This window comes from Lacerta agilis, chromosome 1 (genome assembly GCF_009819535.1).
Source record: "Lacerta agilis isolate rLacAgi1 chromosome 1, rLacAgi1.pri, whole genome shotgun sequence".
Lineage (NCBI taxonomy): Eukaryota > Metazoa > Chordata > Lepidosauria > Squamata > Lacertidae > Lacerta > Lacerta agilis.
This window is the reverse complement of record NC_046312.1, coordinates 4,365,435-4,392,684: the sequence shown is the minus strand read 5'-3', so window position 1 is coordinate 4,392,684 and position 27,250 is coordinate 4,365,435. Positions and strand designations below refer to the sequence as shown.

Sequence of the window (27,250 nt, the reverse complement as noted above, 5' to 3'; positions counted from 1 at the left end):
CCCGCCCACTCCAGCCTCTGCCGCGCAGGCGCACTCAACCTCTCGCCGTCTTCTTCGCAGCGACTGAGGCGCTTCTCTGTGAGGCGGCGGCGTTGGCGGCAACCGAGCCGGGCAGAGGTTCTCCCGAGGCGCGGCGCCATGTTCCGGCGGAAGCTGACAGCGCTTGACTACCACAACCCGGCCGGGTTCAACTGCCGAGGTGAGGCGGGTAGGCCCAAACTCTCGTCGGCTCCTTTCCTCTCGGTCGTGGCCGGCGGCTTGCCACGCAGCGCGCATGCGTGCGCACGTGGTCCACTTAGTCCCGCCCCATGGCAGTCTTGGCCACGCCCCTTGCACCTTTGGTCTTGCTCCTCTCTCCCCCATCCCAGCTCGGTTCACACGTTACTTTGACTCGCGTGTGCTGTGCTCAATTCATGCATTATTATTATTATTATTATTATTATTTATTATCGTCGTCGTCGTCATCATCATTACCCTTCAGGAAAAGAAAAGGCTGCTGTTAATTATATTTGTACACCACCATTAATCTGTAGGACTCAGGACGGTTCACAACATAAAACTACAAGATAAAAAACCCCCACAAAATATATAATGAGAACAAGAACAAACTAATACCCCCGCTTCCCACAAACACATTTAAAAGTGCATAGGGTGTTAATCAGCCAAAGGCCTCTTCAACCAGGCCTTTGGCTGATTTAACACCCTATGCTCTTTTAAATGTGTTTGTTCTTGAGAGCCGGTGTGGTGTAGTGGTTAAGAGCGGTAGACTCGTAATCTGGTGAACCGGGTTCGCGTCTCCGCTCCTCCACCTGCAGCTGCTGGGTGACCTTGGGCTAGTCACACTTCTCTGAAGTCTCTCAGCCCCACTCACCTCACAGAGTGTTTGTTGTGGGGGAGGAAGGGAAAGGAGAATGTGAGCCGCTTTGAGACTCCTTCGGGCAGTGATAAAGCGGGATATCAAATCCAAACTCTTCTTCTTCTTCTTCTCATTATATATTATATATAAGCTAAACAAACTATAGCTTAGGGCCTCACTCTTGGGGGGGGGGATTTCTCTATTAATATACTTCTTAATCGTATTTCAGTTCAACTATTACTTTGATAAAATACATATTTTGTTATGTGCAAATGGCTTTACCTACCTATTAGGTCCATAAATAACCATATAGCATATATTCAACACAAAAAACAGCGACAATCTGTTGTTGACAAAGGACAGCTGGACATATAAAGGGCCCCATTGCCTTCAGTAGCTGAGAGCCTCATCAAACCTAAATCCAGCCCTGAGTAAACCCTACACAAATCTGGAGTAGAGCCCCTAAGGGAATTGGATGGCGTCTTGTACACCTCCTTCTGGCAACTCCTGCAGCTCAGTTGGTGCCAAGTATCTCGCTCTGCTTTCCTTTGGACATATCAGCGAGACCAAGAGAGGGGTGTTGTCATCTGGGCAGCTCAAGACCTCCATGCACGCTACCCAGGCTGGTGCCCTGGGCAGGTCACTTCGGTGCTTCTAACGCAGCAAAAACAATGCAGGAGGCCGTTGTGAGTTACTGGTCTCTGCAGCTACAGCAGGTGCTGTGATTCTTTGACCTCACACTCAAAGGTGCACTCACTGTCGTTTTTTCCGCCTTTTTCCCTAATAGGGACTCAGGGTGTCACACAGGCTACAGCTACAATAGAAACAGCTACAGACATCCGGGGGGAGAGCAATAATTAAAAAACAATTAAACATTTATGGAATATAATATTACTAAAGCATTACAATAAAAGCATCTCATAAAGTGGTAACAACTGAGAAAGACCTGATTTGCAGATGTGTGGTGTTCACCTGTTGGCATCCCCTGGTGATCCGACCCCCTGTCAATTGGCCTTCAAGAGTTTAACACAACAGTGATCCGTTCCCTGCTGAATAGATTTGCATAGAAAAGCCAAATCTTAACAGGGGTAGCATCCATGCTTAAGAAAATGTATCTAAAGGTGGGATGGAGAATGACCTTGAGTAGACTTCATTTGAGTAGACTTACCTGCCCTTCATCATTAGGTCCCAGGGCAAGTTAATGCAGTGTAAAGATACTTTACAGTATTAAAATCAGTTAAAACAGCTTTCAATTGGAAGAATACAGTGTGTCCTAAAATACATAGCAAGTGTCAAAGGCCAGGGATAGGGTGCCATCTTTGAATAGGACAGCAAATGTAATCACATCATTCTTCAGGTTAAACAATCCAGTCAAAGTGTTTCTGGCTTTGTGCCAGTTCAAATCTGCATGAAACTGGAATATAAGTGTTGTATAAATATAATGCAGTTGTTGAAATAAAAAGATAAGTAATGCAACTATTGAAATCATGGGAAATTGATGCTCCCTTCTTATGTTTGCTATTGGATGGTGCATGCTATAATTATAGTATTGGAATGTGGGTTTTTTGTATGTTGTTATATTTGCTATTGTTTTGTTAATTATGAAATTGTTGCTATGCTATTTTGCTATGATACGAAATTGTTTTTGTAGTGTTTGTTTGAAATGCATCCCTGTTTCTTTGTTGTAGGCCAATTTGAACACGGTTTTTGGGTGGAAAAGCGGCATACAAATAAATTGAATGAATGAATGAAATGAAATACATTTTCTTGTAATGTGTTCAGTCGTCTTCTGGTACATCCTCTGTTAGTCTGTTTTGTTTTCCTTATGCAGTTCACCCTTCAGCCCAGAGCTTTCCAAACTGTGTGTTGCAACAAGTTAAGTGTGTCAGCTGCTGTGTGTAGGGGTGTCACGCAAACGCTCCCTGCTTTCCTGGAAAGGGGTTAGTTTAACCTCCGGTTTGCTAGTAAAACTTAATTACAAAATGATGCTTGTCTAAAAAGTGTGTCACCGACATGAAAAGTGTGGAAAGCTCTGTAGTAGCATAAATCCTTGGGTGGATTCAATGACTTGGGATAGACTTTGACATCATCAATGTGACTTTATTAATCTGTTATCACAGATGAAACTGAATTTCGAAACTTCATTGTTTGGCTTGAAGACCAGAAAATCAGACACTACAAAATTGAAGACAGAGGGAATCTGAGAAACATCCACAATGCTGCAGAATGGACAAAGTCCTTTGAAAAGGTAGTACTTCTTGAAACCTTAGTTGATGCCAACAGTTATTATTCTGGAAATGCTTATCAGTGACAGCTCCTGCCCCAAGACCCGTTGCTGTGAACAATGTCACATGACCACGTTTGTGCTTCTGCATTCCTTTGCTTTCTTGCAGAGGCAAAATGCCCAATTCATCCTTTTCTTTGAGAACGTAAGCAGAGCTGTGCTGGATCAGGCAAAAGGGACCCTCTGGACCAGCATCACTGTGGCCAGCCAGGTGCCCCAATTGGAAACCCAAAAGCAGGACCCAAATGCAAGACCACCCTTCCCTCCTGCAGTTTCCAGCAGCTGATATTCAGAGGCATTTGTTGCCTCTGACAACAGGTGTAGAACATACCCATCACGGCTTGTAGTCATTGAGAGCCTTTTCCTTTGTCTGTGTTAGATTTATATCCCACCTTTCTTCCATGATGAAGTTCAAGGTGGCTTAGATGAGTTTCCCAAGTGATTTTCCATCCTGCCATTGGCCAGACGTGTTTAGCTGCAGACAGATTCTTGCAGGCCAAAGGCAAGGGTGTGGCTTTTGCACGCAGATTGTGTGTTGAGCTCTTACAAACTGATAAATGTTAGGTTTACCCAGGCGAGGAGCAGCAGCAGCAGCAGCAATTTTCTATTTCTGCCCCCTCCTCAGTTCCTTAGTGCTACCCTCCAAGTTGGGACGCGGGTGGCGCTTTGGGTTAAACCACAGAGCCTAGGGCTTGCTATTCAGAAGGTTGGCGGTTCAAATCCCTGCGATGGGGTGAGCTCCTGTTGCTCAGTTCCAGCTCCTGCCAACCTAGCAGTTCGAAAGCATGTCCAAGTGCCAGTAGATAAATAGGTACCACTCCGGCAGGAAGGTAAACGGCGTTTCCATGCGCTGCTCTGGTTTGCCAGAAGCGGCTTAGTCATGCTGGCCACATGACCCGGAAGCTGTACGCCAACTCCCTCGGCCATTAATGCAAGATGAGCGCCACAACCCCAAAGTCGGACACGACTGGACCTAATGGTCAGGGGTCCCTTTACCTTTACCTTAGCCTCCAAGTCAAGATGACCATTGCCTGGGAAGCTGCTCTCCCAAACAAAGCTGCAGTGTTTGTTAATTTCTTATGAATCATTGAAGGTTCTTAGTTCAATCTTCTTCTTATTTTTCGCAGTACCTTAAAGATGTGAATTGTCCTTTCAACACCCAAGAAAGACAAGAAACCATTGACTGGCTTTTGGGACTGGCAGTGAGGCTTGAGTATGGGGACAACGGTATGTTTGGCTTTTCAATCTCCCTTGTCTTCAAAGACAGTGGTATAGATCCCTTTCCCTTGCAGTTCTATTTTTCAAGCTGAGCCAGAAAGAGGCCAGAAAGCACGTGTCAATTAACACTGTAATTTACTGTTAATTTGTGGCTGTAGTTTTTTAAGATGCATAAAGGGAATTCTCCTTTATTTCATTCCAAGGCTAGAGTCTTTAAAAGGGCAACACCTTGCCTCCGAGTGAGTGTCGTTGATCTCATAAAACGTGCCTTGGGGGGTGGGGGGGAATGCCCAGGATTGTGCTGTAACTCTTCTGTTACGGCTTAAGCTTTATTTCTTACTTTCTCAGTTGCCTGAACAGTGTTGAATCTCGTGCCATTGCTGCAAGAGGTGTAGGGTGAAGGGAGCTCATACAAGGCGACATTAAAAGATAAAGGAGTCTGAATGCGGAGAGACTTCACATGTCTGTATCGCCTGGAAGTTAGCAGGATTCAGTCGCTAGGCATCAGCGAGGCCATGGAAGCTAGAGGCTCAAGGACACCCAAACTTTTCCAGTTCAGAATAAGTCTTTCGTGTAAGGCTGTCATCTTGAACAAACCGATTTGGAAGTCACCCGAGTTCTGTCATCATCAGTGCGACATTGGCTTGAGGGAAGCGGGCTTGAGAGTAGAGATGTAAAATTTCCGGAAACTTTGAAGCTCGGAAAAAAATGGAAATTTTCTGAAAAATTTTAAAAAAATGCTACATTAGCACTTCTTTTTCTTTTTCCAGATTGAAAATCATTCTGTTACTTTAGAAACATAAAATATAACTATGGACAATTTTAATGGGCATAAAATTATCACAACTAGCATATTAAAAATATAGTGTATTCAAACAATTACTACAAACAGAATTAACTTTTAAAATAATATTTATTTGTATTTGTAACAAATGGAGCAACAGTCTCCTGAACAGTTTACTAGTTTATGTGGAACAACAACAAAAAAAACCTCCACAAAACTTTTTTTTTTAAATCCAGAAGTAACAATTATTCATATTTCCTCTCCACAGTATTTTTTTAAAAAAACATTCTCATAAAAAGAACTGAAGAAGGAAATGGGACTAAATTTCAATTAATGGGCATTTAATCAGAATAATTTTCTGAGCTGTAATGATCAGTATTAGTTTCAGTCTCTGCTTCTGCATCTACTCTATTGTGTCTGTCATTATCACAGTTATGGACTTCTAAAAATTGAATGTTTGCTTGGATTGAAACAATTTTTTCAATTTTTCTGAAAAAACAAGGCTTCCAGAAAAAGCGGGTTTTTTCCAAATTTTTCTGTTTTTCCCCTGAAGCCTTCACATCTCTACTTGAGAGTCCAGATATTTTTGACTCACAGGTTTTCCCTTGATTATCTGCAAGCCTGAGTTTTCTATCACACTCAGTTACTACATGTGACAGACACTCAGGATTGGGAGCCTGACTTTCTGTCATATAGCTGCAAGTGGGGAAACATTAACTCTTTCCCTGCTCCAAATAGCTTTTTCTCTGGAACCACCACCACCCCAGCTATTGTCATTGGGTGTTGTTGTTTTTTTAACCACGAAATCCAAGGGTTGCAAGAAACAGCAAGAAGAGTAAAGTTTTAAGAGCACATAAATGCCCTTTGCCTGCCTGCCATTTCTCCCCATTGCCAATTTGCAACTCTGCAAACACATCGGGTTCTTTGCCAAATGTATAGTTCTGGCCTCACGTTTTGGGCAGTGCTTCTCAGTTTCCCGCATTGTTCAGAAAATCTGTTGTTTTCCTTCAGTGTTCAGCTGCTACTTAAGTGTCATCGTTTTTATTAGCAATTGACAAGCTTCTGACGCGAAGGCTGCGGGCATCTTGGACAGCTGCCGCCGTCCTGTGCACAAGCTGTTCTCGCGGAGAAGAATAGTTCAGTGCCCGTTTCCTTTGTTGGCCTGGGACGGCTTCCTTTCATTTTTAGCTCATCCATAGTCCTCTAAAAGCCCCTTTGTCACTCACGGGCCAGAACGGCTTTTGTTTCAACAGCTGACAAGTATAAGGACTCCACGCCTGAGGGGGCGAAGAACGCAGACAATGCATCTAAAAATGCAGAACCCCTCATCAACCTGGATGGTGAGTGAAGAAGCCACCATATTTCATGCTGTGAAACAGGAGAGTGTGTCCAGGGCCACATTCCCTTGGGGGGGTGGTAATCTTTTATGAGTTGCATGCAGGCAGTGGGTGGGGCCGAAGCCAGCGGTGGGAGGGGCCAGAGCCAAAAGTGGGCGGGGCCACCCTCTCTCCCCACACACCTTCCCCAGGCTGCCAGGAAAGGGATAAATCGCTTTTGCCAAAGGTCCGAAGACGAGAAGATCCCCTCCCCGCCAATTCCTTCAATTGCTCCATCCATCTCCGCTTGCTTCTGGGCTTCCCCCACCTGCATGAAATTAGGCTAAGAGCCACAGGTCCCGTCCCCCCCCCCCTTGCTGTAAAAGGTGGCACCTGGATTAAGCAATTTCAAAGAGAATTTCATGCTGTTACTATTTTCGAGGGGAATCAACTTGTGTGTGTGCTTTTCCACAGTAAACAACCCTGACTTTAAGGCTGGTGTGATGGCTTTGGCGAACCTCCTTCAGATCCAACGTCATGATGACTATTTGGTGATGCTCAAGGTTAGCTCATTAGCAGCCTGTTCTTTCTTCATCAATACAAACTGCAGTAGATTAAAAGTGGTTTTTTTAAATGGTTTGTACAAGCATGTTGACCACTCCCCGTCCCCCCAAAAAGCTGCTGAATGTGCTAATTTTTCTATTTTAATTGGTAGCCTAGAATGAGTTTGGGGTGAGAGGTTTTGAAGAGGAAGGGGACTTGTAGGGCATATTGTCCAGCCTCTGTCCTTCACCCTTCACAAATCACTGATGCTTTCGAAAGTCCCCTCTTTACCTACTCCTGCTCTTTGTAGTTAAAAAGATTTTTCCCATAGCATTCCTTTCAATGGCAGGATAATTACTTATTCCAATTGTCAGCTGCATTTAAAGCTAGGAGATCATTCCTAATGTTGATCTTCACGCTGCCATCCTGTCATTGAAAGGGGTGCATAAACATATATTAAAAAAATCTTCCTGCCATAAGAGCAGTTCATCTAAGAGAGAGCTTCAGACATTTCCCAAGTAACAGACTCCCAAGTTGTGCATCTCGGTCCAGAGTGGGTTTACTCACAAGTAAGCACTGCCAGCTTCATTCTGTGGGACTTACTTGGGAGTAAATGTGCTGTGGCCCAGCTCCTGCTTCAGGTAAATCTAGGTTTGCTGTGAGGTAGGTGGCCCTTGCATTGATGCTCCTGGCCTCTGTGCCCTTTAAATGTAAAGGGACCCCTGACCATTAGGTCCAGTCGTGTCCGACTCTGGGGTAGCGGTGCTCATCTTGTGTTACTGGCCGAGGGAGCCGGCGTACAGCTTCCGGGTCATGTGGCCAGCATGACAAAGCTGCTTCTGGCGAACCAGAACAGCGCACGGAAACGCCGTTTACCTTCCCGCCGGAGCGGTACCTATTTATCTACTTGCACTTTGACGTGCTTTTGAACTGCTAGGTGGGCAGGAGCTGGGACCGAGCAACAGGAGCTCACCCCATCGTGGGGCCTTGAACCGCCCACCTTCTGATCAGCAAGCCCTAGGATCTGTGGTTTAACCCACAGCGCCACCCGCGTCCCAGCGCCACCTGCCCTTTACTGAGTCGCAAATAGTAAAGACCCCCTGGAGGAACCTTTGTAGAAGCAGAGTTTGGATTTGATATCCCGCTTTTCACTACCCTAAGGTGTCTCAAAGCGGCTAACATTCTCCTTTCCCTTCCTCCCCCACAACAAACACTCTGTGAGGTGAGTGGGGCTGAGAGACTTCAGAGAAGTGTGACTAGCCCAAGGTCACCCAGCAGCTGCATGCGGAGGAGCGGAGACGCGAACCCAGTTCACCAGATTACGAGTCTACCGCTCTTAACCACTGCACCACACTGTAGCCTTGGAAACAAGCATGGCGGTTGGTTGTGCTATGGCCACAATTTCTCTGTTGATATTAGGTGCTGCCTTTTCCCCATGGGAAGAGATAGAAGCAAAACTGGGCTTGTTGACAATGTCAGAAGACTGGGCACAGGCAGAAATAACTGATGACCAAAAGTCCTCATTTCTGGCATGGGTTCTTTAAAATCCATCTTTGTTGCAACGGCAGACTTTGAAATCCAGCCAAAGTCCTGGGGTTTGTGCAGGGTATCCGAGTCAGCACGAAACAAAAGGAGTTTGTCAGAATTCCAAGCCCATTTTTAGCTGTGTGATAGTTGTGATTTATGCCTGTGGGACCTGCATGGGTGATGTACCCAGCGCCCCCACAGTCATTCAGTTATCCATTCACACTTGTGTGGAGGCCTAGCCTATATGGCCAACCTAAATATTTATGTGCAGATAATGTGTTTAAATCCTAGAGGTTGCTTTGTTTAGGGGAAAGGAGTTCTGGGAGAGTAGTTGAGAGCGGAGCAGAGGCCAAACAGTGGCATTCCTGACATTTTTTCCACACTAAATCATCCCTCTGCAAGCTGGTTTTCCCTCTGTAGGTTCTGGGTACACGTGGAAATGCAGCAGGTGGGGAAAGGGTGAATGTACGTCGCCCCTTGGTCACTCACAAGTCACCTCAACCATGAACAAATGCTGTCGTCGGGATCTTTTTAAATGCACGTTTACTGACTGTGACGTCTTGTTTGGCCTGAGAGGCAGCAGCTTAAGGGGCTAGAGCTTTTGTGACTGAAAAATCTCACCCATCGTTTCCTCACTCCAACCTCTGCTCTCAGGAGCTATTGCAGAATCAAATATGGCCAAGTGGAGGAAAAGGAAAGGGACTGAAAGGGAACGATGCCTTATGAGGAACAGCTTAGGGAGCTGGGTATGTTTAGCCTGGAGAAGAGAAGGTTGAGGGGCGATATGATAGCCATGTTCAAATATATAAAAGGATGTCATATAGAGGAGGGAGAAAGGTTGTTTTCTGCTGCTCCAGAGAAGCGGACACGGAGCAATGGTTTCAAACTACAAGAAAGAAGATTCCACCTCAACATTAGGAAGAACTTCCTGACAGTAAGAGCTGTTGGACAGTGGAATTTGCTGCCAAGGAGTGTGGTGGAGTCTCCTTCTTTGGAGGTCTTTGAGCGGAGGCTTGACAGCCATCTGTCAGGAATGCTTTGATGGTGTTTCCTGCTTGGCAGGGGGTTGGACTGGATGGCCCTTGTGGTCTCTTCCAACTCTATGATTCTATGATTCTTCTATGACTGGTGGAAAGGGAATGTATTCAAATATTAGGTCAGTTGGAACAAAACTTGGCCACCTCTTAGGAAGGCACAATCTTGGAAGACACCGCTGAATTTTTTTTTGGGTGTAAGTTCTTCATAGTAAGGATCTCCCTCCCCTCTGCCAGTTTAGGCACCATATGCCCTGATGGCATTGCATCATTTGCCACCATATGTCATGCTGGCTTCTGTAAGCTCTTCCAGATGATCCTGGGCCAGAGGGAACCCCCAGCGCTTACGTGGGCTGCCTTCTTCTTTTTCCCTCCCAGGCAATTCGCATCTTGGTTCAGGAGCGTTTGAGTCAGGAGGCTGTCGCCAAGGCAAATCAGTCCAAAGAGGTATGTCTAACTCTCGTGTCTCTGTACAGCCTGTGAATCCTTTGCCTGAATTACGGCCACTTCCCATGGCTTGAAATCCCTCCGCGTTAATGAAGCTGGCTGGGTTTGAAACCAGCAACGGCCCAGGCGATCCTGCGCAGAAAGGATGCAGAGAGGAGGTCGCCTTTTGGAAGTAGCCACATTACATGACAGTTACCTTAAATAAAAAAGCACCTCTTTTCAGAGAGGTGCTACACCTATACGTAGCTGGTGTGAATGAGCTAAAAACACTCAGAAACTCCTGTGGCACAAGCTCCTTTTAGCAGCTCATGGATTTGCATTGCAGTGCCATGGGCACAGCCCCTCTCCAGATCTGTGGAGCTAAATAAATGCCATATTTTTCTGTGTATAAGACTAGGTTCCCCCCCCCCTAAAAAATAATGTCAAAAATTAGGGGGCGTCTTATACTCTGGGCCACCACCCCCCCATTTTCTTAACTCTGAGTCCCTCAAATTACAGACAGGAAAATACGGTACTGTATATTCTGGCGTAAAAGACTACTTTTTAATCCAGGAAAATCTTCTCAAAAGTCAGGGGTCGTCTTATACGCCAGGTGGAGAATCTGTGGTTGAGTATATTTCAAACTCTATATTTTAACTGGAAAAGTTTGGGGTTGTCTTATATGCCCAGTCGTCTTATACGCCGGAAAATACGGTAGTTCTGTAATTGAACACAAGGATTGCTGGAATTAATGCATCCATGAAAATAGTCAGACCAGGGACGCAGCAGGCAACCCACAGCGGAGTGCATTCAGAGTGGGAAGAGTCACGCTGTGTTCTGCTGTTTTAACATCTCTTACTGAGATCAGCCGCTGGCAGAGTACGTGGAGGTCAGCTGATAAAATTCTTCCTAGGCAACTCGGTGGCTGCTGAGCAGCTGGCTGCGCTCAGAGACCACATTGCCGATTAATCTCTCTTGACAGGTTCCCTCGTGGCAACTTGCCCTGTGCGAGAATAATGCCAGAGCCCCTTTCTTGTCCGCTGCATGAGACCACCAGACCCATGATCCTTGGGTGGTAGCAGCGGAGGCTGTGAGCCCGAGGCAATAGATTAGCTGGAAATTAGCTGATAAATGGGAACTGGTTTTAATTGGGGAAGATGTTGGGTTTTTGCTTCTTGCTATGAAATCACACATGGCACTTGTAACAATTAGGGGTATGTATGTGTAGTGTTTTGACTTGCAAGTCCTCTCTAGCTTCCGTATCTTAAAAGCTGCGGCAAGAATCACAGGCGGGAAGAATGCTCTTGTTCTCGGGTCCAGCTTCCAGACTTCCAAGAGACATCTGTGAGAATAGGCCATTGGACTTGATGGACTTTTGGATTTGATTCTGTAGGCTTGTCTTGTGTTCTTAAAAGACCTGGAATCATCAAACAGCCCCTTTGTGGAATTATTATTATTATTATTAATAATAATACCTTTATTGTCATTGTACAACCTGTGTACAATGAAATTAAACGAGCCTCCCTACCCCCAAAAAAACACTCAATCTCTTATCGAACAACACACCACCTTGCAAGTCAATTTTGCTAAGTTATTTTCCATTTAACTGCCTAACAGCCCACGGATAGAAGCTGTTTTTTAGCCTGTTGGTATGGCTGATTATACTTCTATGTCTCCTGCCCGAGGGTAGAAGATTAAAGAGGTGATGGCCGGGTTGTGAGTCATCCCTGAGAAATTTTCTCGCTCTCCTACAGCAACGATCCCTTGCGATGTCATCTAGCGGACTCACCACCCTCTGTAGAGACTTTCTGTCCATGGCTGTCAGGCCAGCATACCACACTGTGATACAATATGAAAGGACACTTTCTATTGTATACCGGTAAAAGGAGTTCATCCGTTGTTGTTTAACATTATTCTTTCGCAAGACCCTGAGGAAATGGCTGTCTCTGTTGGGCCTTTCTGACCACCTGAGTTATGTTGATTTTCCAAGTGAGGTCCCCACTTAAAATTAATTTAAACTCCTAAGCTTCTTCCTTTCCAAGGGCCTCAGCTTCTGAGGCCACAATCCTGCCCACCACATGTGGGAGAGTTGCTCGGTTGAAATCTTTGCAAGCAGAAGTGAGGAAATGCTGGTCACCAAAGTAGCTAGCAACTGGAGCGCCTTATTTTAGGATTTGCAGGACGTAAGTTGAGTAAATGGAATCGACACCACCCAATTTGATGACTTGGATAGATTCAGTTGTTGGAGAGAAGGCATAACACTTCCTTTTCTCTCCCTTTTCTTTCCCCAAGGGCTTGCCTGTCACCTTGGACAAGCACATTCTTGGCTTTGACACAGGAGGTAAGAGAGTGCGCTTCAACACAGCAAATGTTCTTGGGGGGGGGAGTTTTCTATGCACATCCTTTGAAGAGACCGTGGTTCGCATGCCGGGCAAGCGTGGAAACATGAGCATCATGTTGTGTGTTAGCTCGTCACAAAGCATGTCCCACTTTCCTCTTGCCCTGCTGCGAACAGGATTTGTATTTTAATCAGTGTCCTGCTGTTATCAGAACAGTCGCCAGCCTCCTCTCATCCTTACATACTTGGGAGAAAATACACTCTCCTTGAGAGCAACTTACTAAAACCATTTCAGTTAAATTAGTGGAGAGAACGCTTCAAGGAGGGAGTAATCCGTAGTCCTGTGGGTCCCTCCTTTGGAGGCACAGAACACCTGGGGAAAGGGTAGTTTATGGGGGAAATAGGAACCCAAGGGAACAGGAGCATATTTCCCGTTTCTCTCTTCCCCCCCCCCCCATCGTGCCCAAGGCAGGGCAGGTTGATGACCTCTCTAATCCGTGTTGGATTTGTGATGGCATCTCACCCTGAATTAGGGAGAAGGGAGTCCAGGAAGAGCTGGTTCTAGAAAGGAGTGTGATCCCCTTCTCCCTTCCGCTTTTAAAGCCAGTGTTGGATCAGTGCCCCTCCCAGCACCACTGTGTTCACCTGCAACTGCTGGAGAAACACTGGCCTAGAGAGGCGTGTTCACAAGCCAGAGTTCAGCCCCTGAGATTTTACTCGCCTTCTTGGTATGGGACGCTGCACTGGCTCTCTGCCCATCCTTTGGGAGCTGGGCACCAGGGGATATGGGGGCCTTTGCCAGCCAAAGAAGACCTGCAGGCCGTCCAGGTGTGTCTTTCCATTATCGCCCAGCCTCAAGCTGGCAACCCAGCCAGATGGGCAGGGAATAAACATTAAAACTATTATTACAGTATTATGATCGTTGCCGTTGCCTTAGTTCACTCTGGTGCTCTGTGGCAATGCTAGAATTTGTGGGCATCCAGCTTAACATGGAAGAGTACTTCTTCAGGCAGCACTAATTAAATTACGGAAGAGGTAGAGATGGCCAACAAGTTGGAGGGCTTTAAAAGAATAAGGCTGTCGATGGCTGTGTTCCCTCCACTGTCGGAGGCACCATGCCTCTGAATAGGGAGGTTTTTAATGTCTGATGTTTTGTCGCTTTTATTATTATTATTATTAATTATCATTCTGTTGGGAGCTGCCAGAGTGGCTGGGGAAACCCAGCCAGATGGGCGGGGTCTAAATAAATTAATAATAATTAATAATATTATACCAGTGGCTGGGAATCACAGGTGGGGAGAGCATTATTGCACTCGGGTCCTGCTTGCGAGCTTCCCATTGGGGCACCCGCTTGGCCACTGAGAACAGGATTCAGCCCTAGACAGGCCTTTGACTAGATCCAGAAGCAAAGCTCTTCTTAATGTCCTTGCCTGCGAGGCCCTCCCACATCGGTCTTTACAGCCACAGCAAACTCTGTAACCTTCCTGCAGTTTGACTCCTCCTCCAAAGGTGCCGTCCTCCATTGTCTCTCGAGAGAGAGAGACTGATGCAAGGGCTTCAGCCGCTCTTGGCCCAAGGCATCGTCAAGCCCCCTTGTCTTGTAGAAGAAAGAAAGAAAGTTTCAGGGCAGCTGACTGAGCTTAAGCCCTTAGGGCTCAGCTCCAAAGGTAATGGCGAACTAAAGCTTGACCAGCCCTTTCCTTTTCCCCCTCCCCATCCGCCCCAGATGCCGTTCTCAACGAAGCCGCCCAGATCCTCCGCCTCCTGCATATAGAAGAGCTCCGCGAGCTGCAGACGAAGATCAACGAAGCCATCGTAGCGGTCCAGGCGATTATCGCCGATCCAAAAACTGACCACAGACTGGGCAAGGTGGGGAGATGAGCAAGCAGGCAGGTTCCTGGCTCTCCGGCTGCTGCTGCTGGCCTCCCCCTTAGGCGAACTCCTCCAAGCTGAACCTCGCATGCAGTTGAGAAAAAAAAAAAGGATACGGCTGCCATGTTTGGAAAGAAAACAAGGGCAGCCGCCAGCACATCCGCTCAATATCATTTTTTCTTTACGTGAATAAAAGCTTGGATTAAACTGATCCAAACCGTCGTCCTTTAGTGTGAGGCTGCCAAGGACAACAGGAGGTGCCTCCGTCCCTCCACTTCCGAGGGAGTGTGCTCAGAGAGAATATTTCATGGGATAAGCGATGCTTCGCTTTCAATAGCCACTTTCTGCAAACTTCCAAGGCCCCACCTCAGATGTGGAGTGTTCCTTTCCCCCCGACCCCATTTCATTGTGCTGTGAGCAGTAGAAGTTCCTGGTAGTCGTGTCAAAAACAAAAGCCTTGAAACGGCCTAAGAAAATTTAGAAAATTTATTGTTTTTTTATTATTATGAAATTCATGGAGTAGCCTAGAAAAGACCAGAGGTTTCAGTCAGGTGTTGACGCATACACCTCACTCTCACAGAACCCGGGGGGGGGGGTAAATTTGAGCCAGTTCATTCTAGCATATTCTCATATAAATACTAAAAACAGTCAGAAGAGGAGAGAGGTGGACGTGGGCATTGGATTTTGCAAAATACCTTCAACAGCTTTGCATGGCTCCTAAACTACTTCCACCTTTCTCGTATAACCAGAACTTTTAAAAAAAAACCAACATGAACTTCTTAAGGCACTTTAGCAGAAGCCATTCCTGTACATACGGATAGAGTCCCTATACAGATTGCTGCCACGCCACCCGTTTAAAAGCAGAGAGTCTCTTGTGTTTTCTAATAAAATAACAATAGAGTAAGGATTAGTGTATATGTTCATAATTATTATTATTTTTTTACAAAGTTGCTCCCGTCAGCAAAAGGGTATAGCACCATTTCATCTTGGCAATACATAAAAAAAATGTTTTCATTTAAAAAAATACAGTAGTAAAAAGATTTGAGGTATAACTTAAAAAATACTGGATAATTTTGCTCTAAGTTAAACCGCTTAATTCCCTTCAGTACATATTGCTGGTTGTCTTCATGTAGTTGGGAGAGGGGTCTTTTGCACTCTGTAGAATAATATCTTCTCAGTGGGGGTCTCCTTCCAGCTGCCACAATGGAACTCTTCCCCCCCCCCCCCGGCTCTTTCTTCTGCCCCAAGTACCAGTAGCTTATTTTCTTCCTGCAAAAAGAGAAGCAGCAAGGGTTAACTTGAAGGAATACAATTCTTAAGGTAAAGAAGATGTGAACTCCTTCCAGCTGTGTGTGTGGAGTTCATAGGTGGTGATGTGCTTCTCTGACGGCCAAAAAACCATATTTTCTCTGCTGAGTAAAAGACATAAGATGATGCGCTTCTGAGGAGGCCAAAATGTTCTGCGAAAAAACATCCTGCACTTGCAGGGTTTCTATAACTTGTTGCAAGGTTTTGACACCGTTCAGTTTTTAGCTGGATCCTCTCTTTCACTCATTGTCACCCAGCCCAGTCAGGAATCCTATCGATGTGCTGAGTTCACAGCACATTTCCGCTAGGAATCCCACAGTGCAGTTCTGAAGAAGTGTGCATGCACACGGAAGCTCATACCAATAACAAACTTAGTCAGTCTCTAAGGTGCTACTGGAAGGAATTTTTTAAAAGATCTGATAGGAATTAATCAGAGCTAAATTGCCATTAGTCCCGAATGGTCAGGGGTCAGCAAACCTTTTCAGCAGGGGGTTAGTCCACTGTCCCTCAGACCTTGTGGGGGGGCCAGACTATATTTAGGGGGGGGGAATGAATGAATTCCTATGCCCCACAAATAACCCAGAGATGCATTTTAAATAAAAGGACACATTCTACTCATGTAAAAACAAGCTGATTCCCAGACTGTCTGCGGGCTGGATTTAGAAGGCGATTGGGCCGGATCCGGGACTTAGGTTGCCTACCCATGCGATAGGTAGACAGGGACATGGATTCTACAGGGACATTTCTTGCCATGGCTGTTTCCTGTTCTACTGCAGTGTGTTACAGTCAGTAGCAAGAAAAGTTTTGTAACAGTGCTGAGAAAAATCACTTAAGAAAAAGAGTATTCCCAGGGAGCAAAAATGCTTGTGGTTAAGCAACATACATTTCTGGCGAAACCCCAGATCTTACCTCCTGGGCAGTATGGGTGAACGGCTGTTATTCCGTAGAGATGTGTCCTCTGCTCTGGAAGATACTCTCCTGTAAAAGCACCACTGTCTTTGTTCACAGCTATGACGCCATCCCTGAGCAGAAAATTGGGGAGGAAAAATGGTTTTCATCCAGTACAACATCATTCCTTCAGGAGCACTGGCCTATGCCGAAGTGTGAAAAGTCAACAGATTAAGAGGCACAATGAAGAAAAATGACCCCAGCTAATGCAAGATTCTTTTAAGGCAGGGTGGATTTTATTTAAATCAAACTGATTTAAATCACAATTTAAATCACTAGTCAGTAAGGTTCAGGGTGAATTTAAATCAAAAAAATCCAATTTAAATTAAAAAAATCAGATTTTTAAAATTTTTAATCCACCCTGAGCCTTACTGACTAGTGATTTAAATCGTGATTTAAATCAGTTTGATTTAAATCAAATCCACTGTTTTAAGGCATTGTGAGTGGTCGGAGTTAAGTCTGACCCCCTCAACTGGCCCAAGTTCCCCAGCGGGTGAGCCATTTTTTGAGGCCCGATTCTGCAGTTCTTCCCAAGACACTTTTCCTGTGCAATGCAGGAGACGACACACTCTCCCTGTAGTGACTTTTCCGCATCCAGAATGGTTGGGCCAAGCATGTGGGTACCTTCATAGCGTGAGAAGAACATCAACCCAAACTTGTAGGTCCCTCAAATTGGAATCGGCTTTATGTTGAAAAGGGCTTTTCTCCCAGCCCTTGGAACCTACCTCCTCCAGTCCGTGTGGTAGAAGTGATTGGCGTAGCTCACAATGCTGAAGGGATAGTTGAGGTGGTTCTGAATGACGCGACGCCCCGTCCCGTTAGGCAGTGCGCATTCCAGCTTCTTGGTTCCTTTTTCCGAACCAAAAAGAGGGAGAGTTAAATCGGGGCATTCTCTTCCTTGCCCTGGTCCATGATTGCAAATACAGTGGTACCTCAACTTACGAATTACTCGACATACGAATTTTTTGACTTACTAATGAAAAAAGTGCCCACACGCCTACAAATTTTTCGACATCCGAAGGACATCCGTTGGCGGTTTTAGATGGGGTTTACTCAACTTACGAATTTTTTTCCGAATTTTTCGTTTCCAATGCATTCCTATGGGGAAATCGCTTTTTTCGGCTTATGAATTTTCCGACCTACGAATGTGCATTCAGAACGGATTAAATTCGTAAGTCGAGGTACCGCTGTACCATATTAGCCTGAATATGAGCCTCACTTTCCCCCCAAATTCAGACTGTGAAAAGTTAAAGCACAGCTTATATTCGCAACCTTACGGTATGCAGCCAGGAGCAGCGAGGAATGGAGCAGCTTATATTCGGGTATTTTGTCTCTTCCCCCCCTCCAATTTTAAAGCTGCAGCTTATATTTGGGTGCGGCTTATATTCGGGCCAATACGGTAGATGATTCGGGTCGCAAAATTGGGCTGACCTTAAGTGAAGGACTGACTTGTGCATCCTGTTTTTTTGGGGGGGGCATTGTGAGTGGAGCATTAGCCTAAAAAAACGGGCTGTGGGCAGGAAACGCCAGAATGCTTATGGGAAGGGGAGGGAGGTGTCTTTAGTTAGGGTATCTGTAACAGGAGACAAGTGTTCTTGAAATCCAGTTTTCCTAATGCCTAAGCATCACCTTTGTGCATCCCAGGTTATGGTCTGAAGGTACACAAAGCCACCACCTTGCTGAAGCTAAGCAGGTCCAGGTTTGGTCAATGTTTTGTGTGGCTTAGTGCCTGGACGCAATCTGGCTTCCATAATTGAAGAAAATTGGGTATGAATGCAAGGGAACAAAATAAATGAAATATTCCTCACAGTCTGATCCTTTCTGGTTTTAAAGAGCATACTCTCAGCCTTTATAGTCAAGGTTTATACACACAGGTTTAAAGGAAATAAATAAGGTTCTACAGGTGAAACTCGAAAAATTAGAATATCGTGGAAAGCTTCAGTTCTTTCAGTAATTCAGCTTAAAAGGTGAAACTAATATATGAGATAGACTCATGACATGCAAAGCGAGATATGTCAAGCCTTTATTTGTTATAATTGTGATGATTATGGCGTACAGCTGATGAGAACCCCAAATTCACAATTTCAACTTTGGGGTTTCCATCAGCTGGACGCCATAATCATCACAATTATAACAAATAAAGGCTTGACACATCTCGCTTTGCATGTCATGAGTCTATCTCATATATTAAACTCCAGTAGCTAATGAAAACAATTGCTTACATAAATGGACTTTTCCACGATATTCTAATTTTTCGAGTTTCACCTGTATATTCAGGCAACCCAATTATGTTAGCATGAGGTGGAGCCCTGAATGTGGTTGATCTTGACTTGGGTCCTTAAAAGCCTGATTGTGAATCCAGACTCCCTCCATTTCTCTCTGCGAAATCCCCCTTACCTGCATCTGCCCAGCAAATCAGTTTGGAAAAGGGGTCGAAGGTCAAGCCATTGGGCAGCCCAATGTCTTGGTTGACCAAAATCCGCCTGTGTTCCCCAGTCACAGTGGATGTCTCGATTTTGGGCGCTTCGCGGTTCCAATCCGTCCAGTACAGATTCCTGAAGGGAAGATCCCAAAAGCAACTATGGTTAGCTTGCCGCAGCTGCCAATCGGCTGCCCGCCTCGCCACAGCCGCCAATCACCTGCCCAATTGCCACAGCCACAGCCAATCGCCAGCAGGCCTTGCCACAGCCACCAATCACCCGCCCAATCACCACTGCCAATCTGCTTGCTGCCACCATTCATCGCACGTCCCCCCTCTGTGTCATTTTCACAAAACGACTTCAGAAATATCCCTTCTGCATCCCTGCGGGGCCAGCCACTCACCCGTGAATGGGATCCACCGCGATGGCACGAGGGTTGACGAGGTCTGTGGCGAAGAGGACGCGGCGCTCTGTGCCGTCCAGCCGGGCACTCTCAATTTTGTCCAAGCCGCTGTCTGTCCAAAACATGGTCCTTCGGAGGTGGTCGATGGCGAGGCCTTCTGGACTCATCAGCCCTGAGGGAGGAGAAGTCCAGAAAAGACTTTGATGGAGGCTCAAGGATCCATTGACCTCGAGGTTTAAAGAAGAAGAAGAAGAAGAAGAGTTTGGATTTGATATCCCACTTTTCACTACCCGAAGGAGTCTCAAAGCGGCTCACATTCTCCTTTCCCTTCCTCCCCCACAACAAACACTCTGTGAGGTGAGTGGGGCTGAGAGACTTCAGAGAACTGTGACTAGCCCAAGGTCACCCAGCAGCTGCATGTGGAGGAGGGGAGACACGAACCCGGTTCACCAGATTACGAGTCTGCCGCTCTTAACCACTACACCACACTGGCTAGTGGTGTAAAGGGGTACAGCCTGCATGTTCCCTGCTGTTCTGTTTATCATGCCACTTCCAGGTTTCTGGGAAGTGAGAAAACCCATAAAAAGCATTATGCACAACAGCGGTTTGCACAATCCACTAAGGAATCGCGCAGTGCGGTTCAAAATGGTCGCAATTAATTGCACATTCATTCAACATCCGGTTAAGACTGTTTAGCTTAACTAATTCAACAAAAATGATGATCCAGCCTTACCAGATTTTTGGAGCCTGATAGTACATCTCGAAGTCCTCCCTGCCTTTTGGTGCCCCTCTATGAACATTTCGGAAATGCAGTCTGGCATTTACAAAGCATGCCTCCAACTGCTGCAACGTACCTGATCTGCCACCCCCCCCCCCCGGGGCATTGCATGCAATATCTGCGTCCTGCATCTATCCTGCTTCCTCCGGAACAATCCCTGGGCACCTGCAGACTCCCTCGGAGCCAAAATCTATCAACTTTCCCTTTTAGGGGAGGTTTCCTGACTTTGCAAATATCAGCCGGGGGTGGGGTGGGGTGGGGTGGGGTGGGGTTATTTCACAGCCTCCAACGCGGACTGGGAACCCAGAGGAAGCGAGCCACATACCCGATTGGATAATCGTCTCTGGTTCCGCCCCTTGTTCCAGACTCGCCCGGCTGATGGTCCTCCCGGCAACATCCGTCCAGTACATCATCTTCTCCCTGCAGTCGTAGTCAATCCCCACCACAATGGAACCCTAGAGGGATGTGCACACAGAGGAACAGCCAGACATTGAGGCATAGGCCATTTCTCAGGAAAATCCAAGAAATCCGGCCACTATTTCCTGCTTCTGGCACTTACAAGGAACAACCTGCTTGCTAGATGAGTTGGCAATACCTGACTTTGTTGTTGTTGTTGTTCAGTCGTTCAGTCGTGTCCGACTCTTCGTGACCCCATGGACCAGAGCACGCCAGGCACCCCTATCCCCCACTGCCTCCCGCAGTTTGACCAAACTCATGCCAGTCGCTTCGAGAACACTGTCCAACCATCTCGTCCTCGGTCGCCCCCTTCTCCTTGTGCCCTCCATCTTTCCCAACATCAGGGTCTTTTCCAGGGAGTCTTCTCTTCTCATGAGGTGGCCAAAGTACTGGAGCCTCAACTTCAGGATCTGTCCTTCCAGTGAGCACTCAGGGCTGATTTCTTTAAGGATGGATAAGTTTGATCTTTTTGCAGTCCATGGGACTCTCAAGAGTCTTCTCCAGCACCAGAATTCAAAAGCATCAATTCTTCGGCAATCAGCCTTCTTGATGGTCCAGCTCTCACTTCCATACATCACTACTGGGAAAACCATAGTTTTAGCTATACGGACCTTTGTCGGCAAGGTGAGGTCTCTGCTTTTTAAGGTGCTGTCAAGGTTTGTCATTGCTTTCCTCCCAAGAAGCAGGCGTCTTTTAATTTCGTGACTGCTGTCACCATCTGCAGTGATCATGGAGCCCAAGAAAGTCAAATCTCTCACTGCCTCCATTTACCTGACTCCACTGCTTTAATTTAGCAGCCAATGCGAAAAACCCTGAATATGCATTTCCAACCGGGCATTGAACAGATTCAGGTGTTTGCCTCAGGGATAAGAAGAGGCTGCTGGATCAGGCCACTAGCCCACCTAGTCCAGCCTTTTGGAAACCAGCACGCAGGACCTGAGTACAAGACCCTACTGTGGTTTCCAGCAACAGGCATTCAGAAGCATCGCTGCCTCCAACTGCAGAGGCAGAGCATAGGGCTAGTAGCCATGATAGTCCTCTCCTCCATGAATTTGCCCAATCTTCTTTTAAAGCCATCTAGGTTGGTGGCTGTCGCCGCCTCTTGTGGCAGGGAGTTCCACAGTTTAACTCTGCGCTGTGTGAAATATGAATTCCTTTTATCTGCCCTGAATCTTCCTACATTCAGCTTCATTGCATGTATATGAGTTCGGGCATTATGAGAGATCGGGGGGACGGACGAACGACATTTCTCTATCCACTTTCGTGCATGATTTTATGAACTTCGGCCCAATAAATGCAGTTGGTTCATTAAAAAGCAGAGACATCACCTTGCCGACAAAGGTGCGTATAGTTAAAGCTATGGTTTTCCCAGTAGCAATGTATGGAAGTGAGAGCTGGACCATAAAGAAGGCTGATCGCCAAAGAATGGATGCTTTTGAATTATGGTGCTGGAGGAGACTCTTGAGAGTCCCATGGACTGCAAGAAGATCAAACCTATCCATTCTGAAGGAAAGCAGCCCTGAGTGCTCACTGGAAGGACAGATCCTGAAGCTGAGGTTCCTGTACTTTGGCCACCTCATGAGAAGACTCCCTGGAAAAGACCCTGATGTTGGGAAAGATGGAGGGCACAAGGAGAAGGGGACGACAGAGGATGAGATGGTTGGACAGTGTTCTCGAAGCTGCTAACGTGAGTTTGAGCAAACTGCGGGAGGCAGTGGAAGACAGGAGTGCCTGGTGTGCTCTGGTCCATGGGGTCACGAAGAGTCGGACACGACTGAACGACTGAACAACAACAACAAAGCACAATAAATGCAGTTGCTTAATTATTTTTGGATAGCCTGTGTCTGTGCGCTACCTGCTGCGTTCTGTTTGTTTGGGAGCAGGTGGGAGCACCCTGAAAAGAGCCCTGCCGCAGCATCAGGCCAGTGACTCTTCTATTCCAGCATCCCAATCCCACAGTGCCCAACCAGATACCCCAATGGGAAGCCCCAAAGCATCTCCCCCCCCCCCGCCTTGTGGTTCCAAAACAACTGGTAATCAGATGCTTCCCAACTCTGACGGTGGAGCACTTTGGCTATCCTTTCTCAGGCGCCAAAATGCCCTGCAAATAACTTCAAAAACACCAGCACCTTTTACCAATCAATTCCGTCTTTATTCTGTCAGTCCCCGCCCCCCCCTCAACACACACACACACAGTTTCTTTGGAAACTTTCTGTATGAGAGCAAGAGAAGTGCTAAAACGAGTCCACAATCTCCAGAGAGCTGCATCTTCGGGAAAAAGGTCCTGCTCTCTCTCTGTCTCTCTCTGCCTGTTTTAATTTTCTACGAATTTGCTCGATTCCCCACTGGGCTGGGGCTTTGTTTTATTTCACGTTTAAGTGCTCTCTCTCTCTGTACACGAAGAGGTGGTCTGGAGGACAGCGGCCTTTCTCTGAAAACAAACCACCACCACCCCCAATAGTTTCCTGGAAGCTTTGTTTGCCAACACTTCTTGGCTGGGAGCTCCTTAAAAAATCTGGGCAAATAATATTAACCGTTTGAGATGGAAGGAAGAGTCTCCGAGACCGAGGGAAGCTTCAGAGCAATATTTAAAGGCACAGCGGGGGTTGTGGAAGGAAGGGGAAATGGCTCCCCGACCTTTCCCCATGGTGGAACCAGAACCCAGTTTTGAACGCTGCGAGTCAGTGAGACAACCTCCACTGTGAAATCTGTCTGTCTATATTTCCTTCATTTTAACAGCTCTCAATGGCATGTACTGAAAAAGGGTTTAAGTTGTGAAACATATGGGGGGGGGAATAAAAGAAATGAGGCATAGCTAAGTGCCTTAGGCTTCCTGTTAATGATGTCTCCAAGATATCTGGAATACAGTGGTACCTCAGGTTAAGAACTTAATTCGTTCCGGAGGTCCGTTCTTAACCTGAAACTGTTCTTAACCTGAAGCACCACTTTGGCTAATGGGGCCTCCCGCTGCCACTGCGCCGCCAGAGCACGATTTCTGTTCTTATCCTGAAGCAAAGTTCTTAACCTGAAGCGTTATTTTTGTGTTAGCGGAGTTTTTAGCCTGAAGCGTCTGTAACCTGAAGCATACTTAACCCGAGGTACCACTGTATTGGGGTACAATCCCACTAGTGTTGGCATGTAGTGTGATAAGCTGATATATCACAAAAAGTTGTTGAGGGTTTTGGGGTTTTTTTTGGCAAAGTTTTGCCCAAAGGTATTGAGCTTTTTTGGCAAAATCGCAAAAAATAATAATAAAGTTTTGGAGCTATTTTTAAGGTAAATTGTCAGAGAGGAGACTGCCGACATGGCTTGATGTATATCCAGATTTTCCTGGAATTTTTTTTAGCGATTTCCGCCCAGATGCTGCTTCCGACTGCAGTATTCTAGTTATGTCCGGGAAAATCCAGACGTGTTACACCTCTAGCATTTCAAACAACCACTTTCCATGTCAAAAGTCCACATGGGTTTGTGCAGGCAAGCCCTGCTCCAGTATGCAACCACGCAGCACCCTGCCGTCGACGTCCGTGGAGGCGGAAAGGAGTTAGGACTGTATCATTAGTGAAGTTCGTGGCATGATGTGGATTTGAACCCGAGCCTTCAACACCATGGTCCAACGTCCTACGACTAGCTACCCTGATGTGGCTACGTCGCTGTGGACATGAGGCCATTCTGTTTCAAAACATATCTGGCTTCTACAGTGCCGGATTTACGTATAAGCTAAACAAGCTAGAGCTTAGGGCCCCACTTTCTTGGGGCCCCCCAAAAAAAATTTAAAGGAAAAAACAAACTGGATGTACATTTCCAAAATATAAGATGAAAAACAAATAAAATAAATCCTACATCTAGCAACAGTGTTTTGTGTTGTGTAGGCTCCTATGATGTAAGTCATGGGCCCCGCCTGCTAGCCTGCTCCCTAAAATATCACTGGTTTGCTCCTTTCTATATATAGGGTGCCTACATTCTGCATGGACTGGTTGCATGGCAGCGTGTGCAAATGGCTCGAGATACCAATTGGTCCATAAATGACCATATAGCATATATTCAACACAAAAAACAGCAACAATTTGTTGTTGACAAAGGACAGCTGGACATATCAAGGGCCCCATGACCTTCAGTAGCTGAGGGCCTCATCAAACCTAAATCTGGCCCTGGGCTTCCAACATCATGATACTTCCAAATGCTGCAAGGAGACCCGGGTTCAGATCTGCACTCAGCCAGGAAGTTCACTGGCCGCAGCATCCTAGATCCTTTCCACCTCCAGAGATGTGGGCGGCAGGTTGGGGAATGCTGCTCTGTCCCCCACATGTGGTCTTTTTGACATGGGAAGAGGTGGTCTGAACTGAGGCCTTGCCAGCCCTCTCAGTGGCGGAGGGACCCTCTCCAGCACCCGGGCCGCGCAGCCCGTACAGACTGCACATGTGCAGCGATTGTATGGGCTGCTGCTCACGCATGAGAAGAAGAAGAGTTTGGATTTGATATCCCGTTTTATCATTACCTGCAGGAGTCTCAAAGCGGCTCACATTCTCCTTTCCCGTCCTCCCCCACAACAAACACTCTGTGGGGTGAGTGGGGCTGAGAAACTTCAGAGAAGTGTGACTAGCCCAAGGTCACCCAGCAGCTGCATGTGGAGGAGCGGAGACGCGAACCCGGTTCACCAGATTACAAGTCTGTCGCTCTTAACCACTACACCACACTGGCTCTCCAGCTCGTACGGACGCCGCCTAAGCGCGCACCCTCGGCCGCTCTACAGCTGGGGGGATGCTGGGGCCATCTTGTCACCCCTCCCAGAGTGGAACCCGGGGTGGCCCGCCCCCTCTGGCCCTCCCATCCTACGCCCCTGAGCCCTCCCACCCCACAACCACCCATTCCTCCTTTGCCCCCCTCCCACCCTCACCCCCAGGAAAAATACTTTACATGCAGGGAGAGCATGGTCTTTGCTGCCTCCTTATGAAGCCTGGTGCCGTTCAGAGGTAGGTAGCCGATTTGCTGGCCCTGGGCGTACAGCAGGAATGTCCCGGCCGAGGGCGGACTGACGTCGGGGCGCGGAGAGGGACGGACGGTCGGAGGGGCGACGCTGGGCAGGCCTGCGGGAGAACCGTAGAGTTGGAAGGGATGCTGAGAATCATCTGGTCCAACCCCCCACAATGCAGGAATATGCAGCTGTCCCTTACGAGGATTGAACCTCCAACCTTGGCGCTATCAGCACCACGCTCTAACCAACTGAGCCACCCAGGTGGAGAGGCCAAAGGTGTTACATGGCTCAGAGATGGTACCCAAAGGGCTGTGTGTGTCCTTACTGCCTACCCAATGAGATTGCTTGATGGGGCTTCCCTGCACAGCCCCTGCCCCTTTCTTCCGATTCGGGGTGGGGGGGTGGGGTACACGAGGGTCTTTTCTATACCAGGAGGGTCATTTGGACCCCGCATCCCCAGCAAACTCCTGCCGACTGAAGACTGCCCTTTCCCAACAACCGCCCTGAGACCTCCGGGTATAGGACGGTATATAAAACCAATAAATGAACTAAAAATAAATGAAAAGAGATCACCATCTGCACAAGTATCTTGCAAGTCTTAGGGTCTCTTCCGGTCTCTTTATCTTACCTGCCACTTTCCCCACCCTCTTATCTACTTTTTAAAATAGTATGGGTTATGCCCCCTGGAACTCCCCGCCTCTTGACATCATTGTACTCTTTTTGCCACCTGCTAAAAACATAAAGAAGGCTGATCGCCGAAGAGTTGGTGCTTTTGAATTATGGTGCTGGAGGAGACTCTTGAGAGTCCCATGGACTGCAAGAAGATCAAACCTTGTGAGGTGGCCAAAGTCTTGGAGCCTCAGCTTCAGGATCTGTCCTTCCAGTGAGCACTCAGGCCTGATTTCCTTCAGAATGGATAGGTTTGATCTCCTTGCAGTCCATGGGACTCTCAAGAGTCTCCTCCAGCACCATAATTCAAAAGCATCAATTCTTCGGCAATCAGCTTTAATAGGGGGATCTTATACGGGCATCTTATAGATGGAAAAATACAGTAAGTAAAAAAAAAATTAAAAAAAATATTTTTTAAATGTGGCCCCCATAACGTTGACTAGAAGGGAATGTGTACCTTGGCTGAAAAAAGTTCCCCCAGCCCTACAGCATTTCCTTCCTTGGCTCCACCATGCCCATCTGCCACGGAGTCCCTTTCCGTCCACAAACAGCCATGCTGCCTGTGTTCTGCCAAGCCTTCTCCCCTTAAGGCTTCCCTCCCCCAGGAAGCTTTTGCAGAGAACTGCTTCTGAGGCCGTAGCACTTACACGCGGGGGGAACTCCAGGCTCCGACCTCGACCCTTGGACCTCGCGCCCGTGCGCGTCCACACACCAGCAGTAGCCGCTGTCCCCGTGGCATTGCAAGGGGGTGAATTCGCCCAGGGCGTCGCACTGGGGCACGTACTGGTCGCCCCTCGGGCTGCCCCCGTAGTGCTCTAGAAGGCTCTGCCTCCAACGCTCGCACATGGTCTGCGGCCTCTGGGTGGGCTCTGGAGGACAAAGGAGAACAAAACAAAAAAACCCAAGAGGGTGTAAATCAGTGTTTCTCAAACTTGGGTCCCTGGCTGCTGTTGGACTACAACTCCCATCATCGCTAGCTAGCAGGACAAGTGGTCAGGGATGATGGGAGTCGCAGTCCTGCAACAGCTGGAGACCCAAGTTTGAGAGATGCTAGTTTAAAGTGGGGGGACGTGACCCAAACCTGTAAAGAAAGAGAAA

The 27,250-nt window shown here is 47.1% G+C and overlaps 2 protein-coding genes across 2 annotated transcripts in view; one reads left to right on the top strand and one right to left on the bottom strand.

The window, feature by feature from the left end:
- The first annotated feature begins 47 nt into the window (after window positions 1–47).
- On the top strand, window positions 48–14,406 carry RTRAF (RNA transcription, translation and transport factor). Its single transcript, XM_033164576.1, has 8 exons — window positions 48–199; window positions 2,977–3,104; window positions 4,268–4,367; window positions 6,396–6,482; window positions 6,933–7,021; window positions 9,941–10,009; window positions 12,281–12,329; window positions 14,053–14,406. Exons 1-8 carry the CDS (start codon window positions 139–141, stop codon window positions 14,205–14,207), a joined length of 738 nt encoding a protein of 245 aa, XP_033020467.1. The 5' UTR covers window positions 48–138; the 3' UTR covers window positions 14,208–14,406.
- Window positions 14,407–14,958: 552 nt separating this feature from the next.
- NID2 (nidogen 2) overlaps window positions 14,959–27,250 on the bottom strand; it is a 58,442-nt gene continuing 46,150 nt past the window's right edge. Inside the window, exons 14-21 of the mRNA XM_033164456.1 lie at window positions 26,800–27,021; window positions 25,426–25,595; window positions 20,381–20,510; window positions 19,278–19,449; window positions 18,852–19,009; window positions 17,180–17,303; window positions 16,416–16,528; window positions 14,959–15,467 (exon numbers count right to left, since the gene is read on the bottom strand). Of these exons, the coding sequence (XP_033020347.1) occupies window positions 15,457–15,467; window positions 16,416–16,528; window positions 17,180–17,303; window positions 18,852–19,009; window positions 19,278–19,449; window positions 20,381–20,510; window positions 25,426–25,595; window positions 26,800–27,021 (1,100 nt within the window). The 3' untranslated portion in view covers window positions 14,959–15,456. The remainder of the gene's footprint in view (window positions 15,468–16,415; window positions 16,529–17,179; window positions 17,304–18,851; window positions 19,010–19,277; window positions 19,450–20,380; window positions 20,511–25,425; window positions 25,596–26,799; window positions 27,022–27,250) is intronic.